The sequence below is a fragment of the Chrysochloris asiatica genome, unplaced genomic scaffold (assembly GCF_000296735.1).
Source record: "Chrysochloris asiatica unplaced genomic scaffold, ChrAsi1.0 scaffold00013, whole genome shotgun sequence".
In the NCBI taxonomy this organism is placed as follows: Eukaryota; Metazoa; Chordata; class Mammalia; order Afrosoricida; family Chrysochloridae; genus Chrysochloris; species Chrysochloris asiatica.
The window spans coordinates 14,879,715-14,893,555 of NW_006408531.1; the positions used below are offsets into that span (position 1 = coordinate 14,879,715).

At 40.8% G+C, this 13,841-nt stretch overlaps 1 protein-coding gene across 1 annotated transcript in view; it reads right to left on the reverse strand.

Annotated features, from left to right (window-relative positions):
• Nucleotides 1-13,841, reverse strand: part of PDE7B (phosphodiesterase 7B) — a 209,931-nt gene that overhangs the window by 12,815 nt on the left and 183,275 nt on the right. The window contains exons 8-9 of the mRNA XM_006834716.1: nt 3,926-4,017; nt 805-949 (exon numbers count right to left, since the gene is read on the reverse strand). Coding sequence (XP_006834779.1) covers nt 805-949; nt 3,926-4,017 — 237 coding nt within the window. The remainder of the gene's footprint in view (nt 1-804; nt 950-3,925; nt 4,018-13,841) is intronic.

Consider the following 13,841-nt stretch of genomic DNA (forward strand, 5'->3'; position numbering starts at 1 on the left):
TTCCTGGGAGAGATGGAGCACTTTAGCTTCCGAGAGCAGCTTGGGAAGTGGGGCCCAAAAGTTTACACAATTCAGTCTTCCCAGTGGAACTCCACATCCCTGATGAAAGTTGGCCTGTCTAGATGAGCCATTTAGAGCATCTTTTGCACCAAAAGGGAAACAATGGAAGAACGCTCTGGTTTGGATACCAGGTGAGACCTCCAATCCCAATGTTCACTTCTCTTTTTGTTCTTGTGTCAAGATGGTTTCGTTGCTTTCATACAATGAAATTAGATGAAAATGAAAATCGTTTATTTATTGCCTCCCAAACGATAAAATTAGGAAGATATGTTTGTGCCTCACATGGAAATGAGTTTAAGTAGTAAAGCCAGGTTTGGTTAAATAGGTTTGAGGTAAAGGAAGGCTATTTGTTTTTCAGTTTTGGAGGAAACTGTAGTTGATACAGTTAGACTTGTGTGTTACAGAAGTAGTCTTTCAAATTTCCCAGGTTATCATATTAGTCAATTCTTTACTAAGCCATGAAATGTGGTAGACACTTACTGCATGCAACAGGCTATGGGGTTACTTTGTGGTGGAGCAGTTCCCAAACAAAGAAATGTGTGATATTATCAAGTCACTGACATGAAACCCAGACTTCGCCTGCTGGAAAAACTACTTAAAAATTTAATGTGTCACAAAGCTTATAAGAAACTAGGTCACTGCTCTAACTTACATCATGGGAAATACTTCTTCTCAAATGTGCTAAAATGATCAATCATGTTTTTACCCGGCATGAATAATAGCTTTATTTGATTTTATTTTTACCTGAAGCATGAAGTGTCTGTCACGTGCATCATCCAATCTTAAATCTGTGTTGTGAAGGTGAGCTTTCAATCTGGTCAAAAATTCATTCTGTCTGTTGATGTCTGTTGCTAAGATCAAGGAGCCCAGCTGCTGTTCAATATCCTGTCTGCATCCACAAGAACGAAAGACAAAAGCACACAGAAGCAAATCCATTTGAGAGGGCGATTGATTGATTCGCTCACTATCAGACAGTTTGTAATCTCATTGCCACCTCTGATTCTGTGCATTACACAGTGTCCCAAACCTCTCACAGCCCAAGAGGGATTCTTCTCATCGACCATCAGTTCTATCCTTGGACAGAGACATGCCAAGAGTGGAATAATTGAACTGAAAAACCACTGCCATCAAATGATTCTGAGTCATGTCAGACTCTTATGTTACCCTAAACGCCCCCAACACCAAACCTACTGATGACAGTTGTTTCTGACTCATAGTGACCCTATCTAGGACTAAGTTGAACTGCAGCTGTTCCTTGGGAGAAAGATGAGGCTTTCTACCCCCGTAAAGATTTACAGCATCGGAAACCCTGTTCAGGGTTGCTATGGGTCAGAACCGACTCGACGGCACTTAACAACAACAACACAGGAGTAAGTTGAACTGCTCCCTGGGGTTTCTTAGGCTGTAAAGCTTCATGGAAGCAGACTACCACACCCTTCTCTCATTGACCAGGTGGAGGTTCAAATCACCAACCTTTCAGTTAGTAGCCCAATGCTTAACCCACCGCATCACCAGAGTTCATCTTATGCTACCCAGTATCATTTTGTTATTGGGCGCAGTTAATCTATTTTCATTATTATATGTGTTATATTCCACAGTGTCTTGTTATGTCAAAAAACCAGATCACAAAGCATGTAAGGAATGATCTCTGTGGTCACAGAAAAGAGTTGGGGAAAGATACATGTCTAGTAGGATGAAGAATGATTTATACTATCTTTACATTTCTCAATATTGCACGAATTTTAAAACACTACTATTCTCTTTTTAAAGAATTATTTAAATTTAAAAAATGACTAAATTTATATTAGAAAATAAAATATTTTAGCCAGGTGAAATTTTTACTAAATCTAAGTAAAAGGCTAACTAGGCTAACTAACAATTTAACAATATTTACAACATATAACAGTTACTCTAATTAATATATAAAAATTTCTTATAAATAAGTAATAAATTACACTGAATAGGGAAATAGGAAAAATTGTTCACAAAAGAAATAGCAATGGCCATTAAATACATGAAAATATTACAATATTATTAGTGTTAAAAGATAGGTATTAGATCAGTCAATCTAATTGGCTGATAGTATTACAAATCATTTTTGCTATTCTTTTTGCTACTTTGGACCACATGAAACTGCTGAGAATCTACTATTTCTGAGCCTCAGAAATAATAACTTCATATGTGTCCTGGTGTGGCACTGTAGGATAAGCACTGGACTTCTACTTGCAAGGTCGGAGATTCAAATCTACTAGCCATTCCTTGGCAAATCTACATAGACTGGCTATGAGTTGAGACCAACTCTATGGCACTTAACAACAACATGGTTCAAACTAACACTTTTTGAATTTTCCTGTTTGTAGTAATCTATCTTCCTTTCCAAATTATAAAACTGATTGTAAAGTATTTACACCAGCTGCTCCTCAGAAACCCTATACAGGGTCACTATGAGTGGGATCCGACTTGACGGCACTTAACAACAAGAAGTTATAAAAAACATGATTTTGATGATGCTCTGCTGTTGAATCTGTTTTGAAGTCCTTTCACATATGTGATAATACCGTGTTCCACCAAGACACATAGAAATCAAGTCTTTTATTTGGAGTCCATAGGGGCCAATGGGATACTTGTAAGAAGGGATGCTAACCGACTAACAAGTCAGATTGAGGTGGATACTATAGGACAAGGTCAGCACACTGAGAGTACCTCCATACCTGGCTCCTTTCATTTCTTCACTTCCTCTCTCTCCTTCCCTTCCCCTCTCTTTCTTCTTTAACTGGCTCTCTCACGGCCTCCTCTTTCTTTTTCTCCTGCTTATTTGGTTTCTTGCTCTAATTTTAGTTCTTTTTTGCCTTTAATTCTTTCAGTCTTTGCAGTTTATTGTTCTAGTAAAAGGCACATGTTTTTAGTCCAGGCATGAGGACTGGTTTTATTTAGTTCCAGGAGGTAAAAAGTTATCAGAACCGAAGTTCCTGCTGCAAATTCCACATTCCTCTGGGTGCTAGGAAACAATGTGAGATAGCATCAGAGGGCCAGGAATAAACCCACAGCTCTAGAGTGCTGCTTGATCTACCGGGAGACACACTTGGCCCTTGACCTCACTGTGCCCTCAGTAAGCAGGGCACAGTGATCTGTTTACTTCCTCTCACCCAGCTCCCTTGGGGTCTGCATATTTTAGTTAAATAGAATGGGATTCAAGGTGGCTTTGAAACAGTAAGGCAGCTAACTTGGGACCAAGTGGAAAATGAGGCAATGGCCTTGGGCTTACTAGAACTTGGATTAAATACTGGAGCTAACAAAGAGCAGCCCAGGAAATCAGTATTTCCTCTTCCATATTACATAGGCAATATTTGCATACTTTATATCGGTCCATTGATGTTGAATAAATTGTTGGAACCAGCTCAATTACTTAACAAAAGACATCTTTTTGAAACTATTTTGATTTCTATCTTTGCTAAGACTGGCGATTACACAATTCACTTCATTGGACTAGTCTTAAATCTAGCTTGAGAACGCCCGTGTTCCTTTTTGACAAATATTTATTACTTGGATCCACATGGGAAGGCAGGATTTTGGCACAGTAGAGTGTTGATGGTGAAGTGTGAAAGCTGAAAACTGTTTATTATTCCTTTTCCTGACGCTAGGTCGTAGGCTAGCTAAGGCCCTTTCAAAGTGCACACAGAGATTCTGGTTTCTGGGTTGATGTAACTGACACTAAATGTCCCTGAAATAGGCCGGCGAGGTGCAGACAGGAAGCATCGACGATTGGCTCCCTGCCATTTGCTCTAGGGGTCTCAGACGTCCCCTAGAGCAGTCATGTTATCTTCAATGTGTGGCCATCGGTCTGCTCCATCTCCATAGCACTTACGTCATTTCCGTTGGCAAGTGAGCGAGAAGCCTTGATTCTCGAAGCATGCCAATTGTAGATCGCCAGTGGTGATTCTCCAGCACAGACATATTCTAGAAAGAAAGAAAACAAAAGTTTTAAATGAGGGAGAAACCAGATACTGATCTTTCATGCTGAACACACTTCAGGGAGGCCAGGGATTGCCAGTTTATACCTGATGACATAGTGCTGGACCAAGAAAGAAATGCAGAATCATCACAAGGCCTATGCTGAAGGTTATAATGACAGTGGTGGGTAGCTTCAGAACCCTTGCTAACCCTCCACCGCAGGGCTGAATGAGGATTTAATGCCTTTGCTCCTCTTTCCAGTCATTTCACCAGACGAAACTAAATGTGGAAATGAAGCAAGTAAAAATTGGTAGTGATGAATAACGTGGACTATATTAAGAACAAGGGAATGTGTGGTTCTGTAGAATAAACACTGGACTGCAAACCACAAGGTTGGTGGTTCAAGCTCACCAGCTGCGTCATAGAAGAAAGATGAGGCTTTCTGTTTCTGAAAAGATTTATAGCCTTGGAAACCCTATACAAGATCCTATGAGTTGGACCCGACTGGATGGCATAAAACAACAGTATATTAACAGCAGAGGGCAGTGATAGTTCTGTGGCCAAAGAATTCTCAACTTCCATTTGTGAGAACCAGGTTCCATTTCTGGTCATGCTGTTATTATGACGCTGCACAGGTTTCTGTGGCAGTGTCAAAGGAAGATAGACAAGGAAGAAAAGCCTGGCAATTTTCTTCCCAAAATTAACCAGTGAAAACCCTAGATCAGGGGATGGTGCGGGACAGTGCAGCATTTCATTCTATTGTGCAGATAGGGTTGCCGTGGGTTGTGGGCCAACTTGGTAGTAATTTACAACAATAGCACTATTCTAACACAGAGGCAGAGACCACAACTTCTGGTCTGATCCACTACACCAACCATTATTTCTCAACACTGTTGAAGAAAACTTCCTGTGTCTGCATGTATCACCCGCACAGTTGGTGACATACTCAGATTCCTGGGTGCCAGTCCATACAGTTTCGATTCGGTGGATCTGTGGTAATCCATTCTTAGGCACATAGACTGATCCCTCCTGACCACGTGTCCAAAGTCTCAGCATTCTTGTTTCTAAGGAGCATTCTGGCTGCACTTTTTCTAAGACAGATTTGTTTGTTCTTCTGGCCATCCATGGTATGTTTAGTAGTCTTCACAAGCACAATGATTCTAAGGCACCAACTCCTCTTTGGTCTCCTCTAGTCATTGCCCATCTTTCACATATGTTGTGGCTGTTGTAAAGTACTGTGGAGTTGGTTCCAATTCGTAGGGGCCCTGTATAGGGTTTCTGAGGTGAACTTGAACCCGACGACCTTGCGATTCAAACTGACCTTGCAGTCCAGTGCATTAACCTACAGCGCCACACCAGCACTCCTCACATGCATATGAGTTGATTGAAAGTACCATGTTTTGAGTCAGCTCTTTGACCTTACTGTTATTCTAAATATGCTTGTTAATGGAATATTGAATCATTTAAATAATGAATCCTTTCTACAGTTTGTTGTGTTTTGTTCTAATTAGCAGATATTGCAACCTTACCACAAATTTCAGAAATATAGAATTAAAAACAAACAAACAAACAAAACCCTACCCATACCAGTTGCTCGGGAGGCAGTTCTGACTCATGGGAACCCCTTACATGTCAGAGTGGAACTGTTTATAGGTGTTCAGTGGTTGTGACGTTTTGGAAGCAGGTTGCCAGGTTTTCCTTCTGAGATATCTCTGAGTGGCTTCAAATCACCAACCTTTCAGTTGAGTGTTTAACCCCATTGAGCCCCAACTGCCAATGAGTTGACTCTGACTTACAGCAACGCTACTGACCAGAGCAGAAGTGCGCCATAGGGTTTCTGAGACTGTAAATCTTTATGGGAGCACACTGCCTAATGGAGCTCCCTCAAAGTGGCTGACAAATTCAATCTGCGGCAGTCCCATGCTTAGCCTACAGCACACCAAGGCTACCTTAACCCTTTTCTTCAAAACTCAAACCAAACACGTTGCCATGGAATCAGTTCTGGCTCACAGACACCGAGTATAGGATTTCCAAGGTTGTAAATCTTTACTGGCAGAAAACCCCAATCTTTTCCCCACAGAGCAGCTGGTAGGGTTGAACTGGGAGGGACTGGACTGTTGACCGTGAGGTTAGCAGTCCAGTTTTTACCCTACAGTGCCACCAGGGTTCTCTTAACCCTTTTGTTGTTGTTGTCAAATGTTGTTGAGCCAGTTCTGATGCATATGACCACACTGTATAGGGTTTCTGAGAGGCAGCGGTGGGTTTGAGCCACTGACCTTAAGGTTAGCAGTCCAGTGCTTATTGTACACTGCATTCCTACAGTGGGGTCTTCTTCTTTTTCTATAGCAACCCTGTATAAACTCACCAAGAAATAGCTGGTGAGTTTGAACTGCTGAACTTGTGGTTCAAACTGACCTCGTGGTCCAGTGCTTTATCTCACAATGCCACCCCTTTAGACTTTAGGAAATCTTTTCTTGTTTATTTTTTCATTCTCAATCTTGTTTCAGGAAGGGTTACAAGCTTATGAAAAATACTCATTGAAAGCAAGGGAAAGAAAGCAAGGAAACCATGAGGAGACTCTAAGGGGCAGGAGTGGAGTCCTGGTGTAGCGCTGCAGGTTAATGTGCTAGCTCACAAGGTCGGTTTGAACCTCAAGGTTGGCAGTTCAAGCTCACTAGCTGCTCCTTGGAAACCCTATGAATCGGAACGGACTCAATAACTCTTAACAACAAGGAGAAGGAGTGAGATGTAAAACCATCCTATCATTATCCCCTGGTGACTTTGTCAGCAAATGAGAAAAGAGAGTTCTTGTTCCAGGCCCCACAGGAAAACATAAGCGCCAGAAAACAGCAACTCTACTTGGATCTGTAACCAGACGCTGGTTTCTTCTCCAGGAGTTTGCATAATGAGTTCATAGGGCCGAATCTTCGATCCTTTGACCAGGCAGTTCCATTGCTATTCATTTCTCCCCATTGCTGAGGACTCTTTATTCTTTATTCATCACTTGATTGTGTTTGAGCTAGTGATGAGATTTCATTACTTTTATCAACTGGCCCATTATCTCCTTTTGGACATGAGCCACATGTAACAAAAGAATGTTTATTAGAAATAGTATGCTAGACTAATTTGTTTTGTTTGTAAAGATTTATAAAAGCAGAGACTGACAGGTTAGTGTGATGTAGCAGATGCTCAATCCTGCAATGACATTTAACTCAATCACTCTTGAGAGTTCACTAGCAAAACCAATTCAAATAAATGTGGACATGCGTTCCCTTCTGCGATTTCTTAAAAGGGCCAGAAAATCATAACAGGACCTAATGATAAGTGACGCTCCCTCCTTGTTGAGCAGAACAAAAGGATCTGGAGGGTCGCCTTGAGCATTGTTATTTATGCCAGTCTGACTTAACATCGTCATTAATGATTTTCCTAAGGACAAACGAAAGGATACTTGGGAAATCTGCTGGTGAAACCAGATTTTGAGATGAGCACTAGGGGATGGTAGAAATTGAGTAGGTGTGGATGCGGCATAGAGAAAAAGACAATAGAACATACAATTACACTTCAGGAAGTACTTTCTAAAGAGCTCTGGTAGTGTAGTGGTTGTGTATCCGGCTTGCCAACCTCACGATCAGCAGTTCGAAACTACCAGCTGTTTCGCGGAAGAAAGATGAGGCTTTCTGCTCCCGTAAAGATTTAGAGCCTCGGAAACTCTGTACAGGGTCGCTATGAGTTGGAACCGACTCCACAGCATATAACAACAACAACAACAACAAGTGCTTTCTACAAATTTCCTAAATAAGTAACCAAACAAATGATCTGAATTAATTTACTACTATGGAACATTTACTACTATGTTTCAGACACTGTGATGAATACTTGGGTGATATTAATAAACAAAATACATAAGGATCGAGGTTGGTAGAGTTGAGCAGAGGCAGAGAGTGAATACTAAACATAGAACTTTACTTCTGAAAATGGTATTCTGTTACCCCCTTATTCTGACTCCTAGAGACCATAAAGGACAGACAAGAATTACTCCATAGTGTGTTCGAGGCATAAAAACAGATTGCCTCATCTTTTTCCTGCAGAATGGCAGGGGGTTCGAACCACCGACCTTTTGGCTAGCAGTCCAACACGTAGTCCACTGCACCTCCAGGGCTCCTGTGTAAGTGGCCTGTCAGAAGACAGTGAGTGAATGCAGAAAAGGAGAAGCAGAGTTTCCTGGGTAGAGGCTGGCAGGGTAGTCAGGGGAGAGGTGAGATTTGGGGGTGGGAGGGTTGGCCAGTTAACCATGCATATGTTTTGGGGGAAGAGTGTTTCTAACAGTGTTTCTAACAGAGGAACTAGCCAGAGCACAGGACCCAAAGCAAGAACAAACAGCCAGAATGTCAATGCGCAGCCAGACAGGAGACAACATTAGTGGGTGGAGTTAGAAGCAATGAGAGGCCCGATTCTTCAAGGATGGTGACTTGACTCGGAATGAAATAAGAAGTCACTGCAGGGGACTGGAAGGAATGGGACTACATGGTTTCTATTTTTAAACAGCTCATGTTGGACTGCTATGATGAACATAGAATTCGATGGAGGTTAGAACAGGTGTAGAGGCACAGGGTGGCTTGGAGACTATAGCAGTCATCCAGGCAAGAGATGATGGTGGTTTGTACCACGGAGGTGGCAGAGTCATATGAGTAGTCAGAAATACACACATTTGTCTATGAATCTCTGAGACAAATTGTCATCTGGTTCCCCAAATATAACTAACTGACTGTGCCCTCTTCTAGGCACCAATCCCCCCCACCTGCCCAAGTGTCCACTCTAGTGCCTGCCACGTCTTCTAATCACTCTCTTCACTGGCCTTCTTCCCAAGGATCATGTGTGCCCCATGTGGTCTTCATAGGGTTTTGCTCATTTACTACTGAAAAGAATTTTGAAAAACTATGCTTTCATACACTTTTCAGAATTAATATCTAATTTAAGTGGTTACAAAAGATATAGTGTCATGTGTATTTGTGAATATTGGTATTTTAATACAAAATCATCAAACCATTCTTTTATGTATTAATGAATCTGAGGAAATCTAAATACTAGTGGCACTTAATGTCTAACATCATCCACTAGGGGTGGGGGAAAACATAAAAAACAACTCAAGAATATAATTTCTTTTTTAAATTAGAAATTTCAAATTAATTTTCCCCCTAGATTTTGTATTTCTATTCCACTTCCCCACAGAATTTTATTTTAATGTAATATGTTTTTATACATGACATTCCTTCATTCTCACCCTATCAAATGTCTCTCTGCAACACCAAAAATATATAAATGGAAAATTTGAATTTAACAAACTTTCCTAACATAAGTCTCTAAGTTTTAGATATTTTTCAGCTTGATTTACAATGCAATTGTTATTGGTAACCAATTAAACAAAACATATGGGTATTGCAAATTTGGAAAAATAAATATGCTTCAACTTAAATATTTATTGGAAATTCATCGATTTATGAAATAGATGGGGATGTTAATGGTACTTCAAGCATAGGAGACTTCCTTTAATATTCCAACTTGTCCTTTTGGCTATTTTTATATACAGGGCAATATGTAACGTGATTCAGGATGGGGAAGAGCCTTTGTTCTGTAAAAGGGAGATGGGGGCAGAGTGGTTGTGAAAGAGGGATGAAAAAGCAGAATTGGTACAGCAAGCACAGCCCAGGAAGATCAGGGAAGATGAGATGACACATGGGAGGTGAGATCTGAAGATGGATTCAGTTAGTACTATTCAGACTTGTGTGCCTCTTACAAAGTCTTCGTTCGTTATTCCCATGGGTACACATGCCAGGTGTGAAAGCTGCTACCATACATGACAGCCATTGAAAGCTGGGGGTCTGTCTTATTCATCTTTGTGTGTCACTTAAACAAGGAAATGTTTGTTGAATGGGTACAGAGTGATTCATTTCTCAAACCCCAAAGTTCAGAAACTGTAAAAGTTTAAATAGCTAAAATTTAAAAGAAAAAATTCTGTTTGAATTTTGGGTCAATAGTTGATAGAAGCTGACTTGGGGACTTCTGTTGTGAAACACTTAGACTTAGGCAAAAGCCAAAGAGATTTTAAATGATTAAAAGCAACTGGCTGTCTCCTATTATTCATTTATGGACAACCAGTATCAGGTTCAGATCATGACTCCAGAAATCACATATATCAGATAGTGGTGGTGGTAGCTCTGGGCTGTGGAATTGGTTCTGACTCCTAGTGACCATGTATAAGGTTTCCAAAGCTATAAATATGGTAGCAGGAAGCTTTATCTTTCTCCCATGGAGCGACTGGTAGATTTGAACTGCTGACTTTGTCATTAGCAACCCAGTTCTTAATCTATTACACTATCAGGATTCCTTATATATCAGGCAACATTTGTCAATTCCAAGATACAAAATAAGATTTATATATAAAGCTCGTTTTTCAATCAGTGCTTTTCATTCTTCATATACTCTTGCTGTTGTTAAGCGCCATTGAGTCAGTTCTGACTCATAGCAACCCTGTATAGGATTTCCGAGGAGTGGCTGGTGGGTTTGAACCACTGATCTTGCAGTTAGTAGTCCAGTGCTTATCCTACAGTGCTCTACCAGGACTTCTAATATACTTTTAGAGTGAGGTAATAGGATGCGATGATCATCAACAGTGGCTACTAGTGGACAGCGAGGGTGTGTAACTTCACTTGCTGGTCTCCCTCTTCCAAATGCTGCCACCACTGTGTAGTCAGATTTCCACCATGCTTCATGTGTGTACCTGCTGTAGGCACTGTTGCCGATATTCCTGCTCTCTTACTACTGCTCAGGGTCTGCCTTTCTTGTTGCATGCATCTGGTCCGTCCATCATCCATCCATGCATCTATCCACTTATCCATCAACTCATCTGCCGACCTATTCAGCAAACCTTTCACCACCCAACAAATAGCCCCTGGCAATCAGGACTGTGTTGCGTACTGAGGATACAACATGACTGAGGTAGGAGTCCTGAAGCTCACAGCCTATGGGGAACAGAGACAGCTAGTGGGCCCATGGCAAGTTAGAGTGATGAACACTGTGATGGGGAAAGTAAAAGAAGACCGTGAAACCAAATAGATGGAGCATGCGAGATGGAATTCTGGAGAAAAAGAAGGCCTTTCAGAAGAAGACATGCCCAAGTTGAGATAAAAAAGACGAGTGAGTCAGAAAGGAGTCAGAGAATATAGAGGAAATTGTGCCCAGCAGAAGGAAGAGCACGTGTTGAAGTCTAGGAGGCAAGAGGGACAATCCATACCCTCTTTCTCTGTTTTATATTTGTATATTACTTTTTAATAATATTCTATTTTATAGAATTATATATATATCCTATTACATAAAATATAATAATATTCTGGGAGGTACAAATGGTTTGTGTTTGACTACTAACCAAAAGGTTGGAGGTTTGAACCCACCCAATGGCACAGTGGAAGAGAGGCACTTCAGTCTTCTTCTGAAAAGATCACAGCTAACACAGCCCCATGGAACTCAGTTCTAATCTGGAACACATGGTTTTGTCATGAGTTGGAATTGACTAGATGGCAGCAATGTTTTTTTGGTTGTTATTGTTGTTTGCTATATGGGATATTTAAGGAGCTCTGGTGGCATAGTGGGCTATGTGTTAGGCTGCTAACTACAAAGTCAGCCGTTCGAGTCCACCAGATGCTCTGTGGGAGAAAGATGAGGTTTTCTACTTTCGTAAAGATTTACACCCTTGGAACCCCTATACAGAGTTGCTATGAACTGGAAATGACTTGACACCCCTTGTTGTTGTTAAGTGCTGTCGAGCCGATCCTGACCCATAGTGACCCTGTATAGGGTTTCCGAGGAGCAGCTGGTGAGCTTGAACTGCCGATCTTGCAGTTCAAACGGCTTTGCAGTCTGGTGCATTAAGCCACAGCGCCACACCAGGACTCCATACTACATACGATACCATTTTACTACATATTTATTTTCTGTTTTCCTTGGTAGAAAGCAGAGCTTTCTATTTGCTTTATTCATCTTCTCTATTCCCAGCACCTGGTGTATCTTAAGCACTCAATAAATATTTGTTGAATGAGTAAAGGAATGAGTGATATGTTTGGGAAACTGATTATGTCTGACTGGATGATGCATGGAGGATTAGGAGAGTAATGGTGGGAAGTGAAGCTGAAACATGTATTGGGGTCAGATCTTAATGGAGCTTGTACACTGTGTCGGACATTTGTTCTTCATCCTGAGATCAAAGAGGTTTTAAGCAGGAATCCATGTGGTCAGATATGAGTTTTAGAAAACTCACTCTGGCTACTCTAGAGAAGGGATGAAACTAGGCAAGGCTGAGTATAAGCAAGAGAGAATGAAGATACTGGTGTCCTGAACTAAGGGAGAGAAGGGGAGGGGGGCTGCTGGAGGTCAGGCTTAGATTCTAGCGACTTGCCAGAGGTAATGATGCTGATGCTTCCCAACAGGGATTCAGCTCTGCTCCTGCGGCCTCTCTGCCTTTCTCAGAGGTTTAACAATCAATATCAGCAATAGGAGATGGAAAAAAGAAGACCACCACCAGCAATGGTCATGAAGATCGGAACCCAGAAAAAAGTAATGCAACGACATTACTTTCATATCTATTGAAATCCTTGCCCAATTTTGGAAGACCACATTGACTATCACATCTAATTTGAAGAAACATCTACTTGGAAGTTTCACATTACACCAGGCAATGTGTTCTAGTGTCTCAAAATACTTACTGTTTTAAGAGTAATCTTCATTTTAAGATTGACAGAGTAAATATTCACTTTTGTAGCAACAAAACCTATTAGTATTTTAATCTGGGAAAAATAAAACCTTAAGGCAAAACTTTATTGCCCTTTTAGTCTGAATTACCAAGTATTATCCACTCTCTCAGACAAAACAACTCCTTTGTTCCTGAATAACAACACATCTGACATTTAATAAACCACTAACACAGGTTTTCAAATTCAATCAAGAATCTATTTGTCAACTAGAATCTGGCCGAGCAGAGTTTTTACATACAAGGAAGCTTTAAATTGCTTTGTTTTGTTTTCTCTCTATTTCTTGGACACCTCATTTGATGAAAATACTTGGAATGCTGTTGACAAGCTGAGTCTGGTATATAACAGAAGTCAGTTTATTACACCTTTTAAATGCAGAGGCGATAGAAAGACAACACCAGGAACACAGCCCTGCTTTTCTTTTTAATTGCTCATGAGTAGAGAAGCAAGGCTCTTGGAGATAATGAAGTCTGCTGCGCTCTTTCCTAACAGGCCAAGTGGTGTCCTTGGTAACGCTACAACAGTCCCAGCTCTGGGTTTCTCAGAGGAATAGGAAGTCCTTGAGCCCTAAACAAGACCTTCGCCCTTAAAGAAACTATGTGAGTGCAAAACTGATGTTCTGCCACGTAGACGATCACTCAACTCACAATAAAAGCTTAAAAAAAAAAAGAAAAGAATAAAATTGAGTACGTCTGTGGGAATAGACGATGAAGAAGCTAAATACCATCAGCCAGAACCAGGCCAGGGGAAGACTGTGGAACAGACCTTCAATTGCTAATATGCAAGTTCAGGCTGAAGCTGAAGAAAATGAAAATAAGTTCATGAGAGCCAAAATACGACCTTGAGTATATCCAACCTAAATTTAGAAACCATCTTAAAAACAGATTTGATGCATTAGACATTAATGACCAAAGACCAAAAGTGTTTTAGGGTGACATAAGGAACATCATATGTAAAGAAAGCAAAAGGTCATTTAAAAGACAAGCAAGAAAATCCAGTTGGGGACCTGGTTGGCAAGCAGTGTGAAGA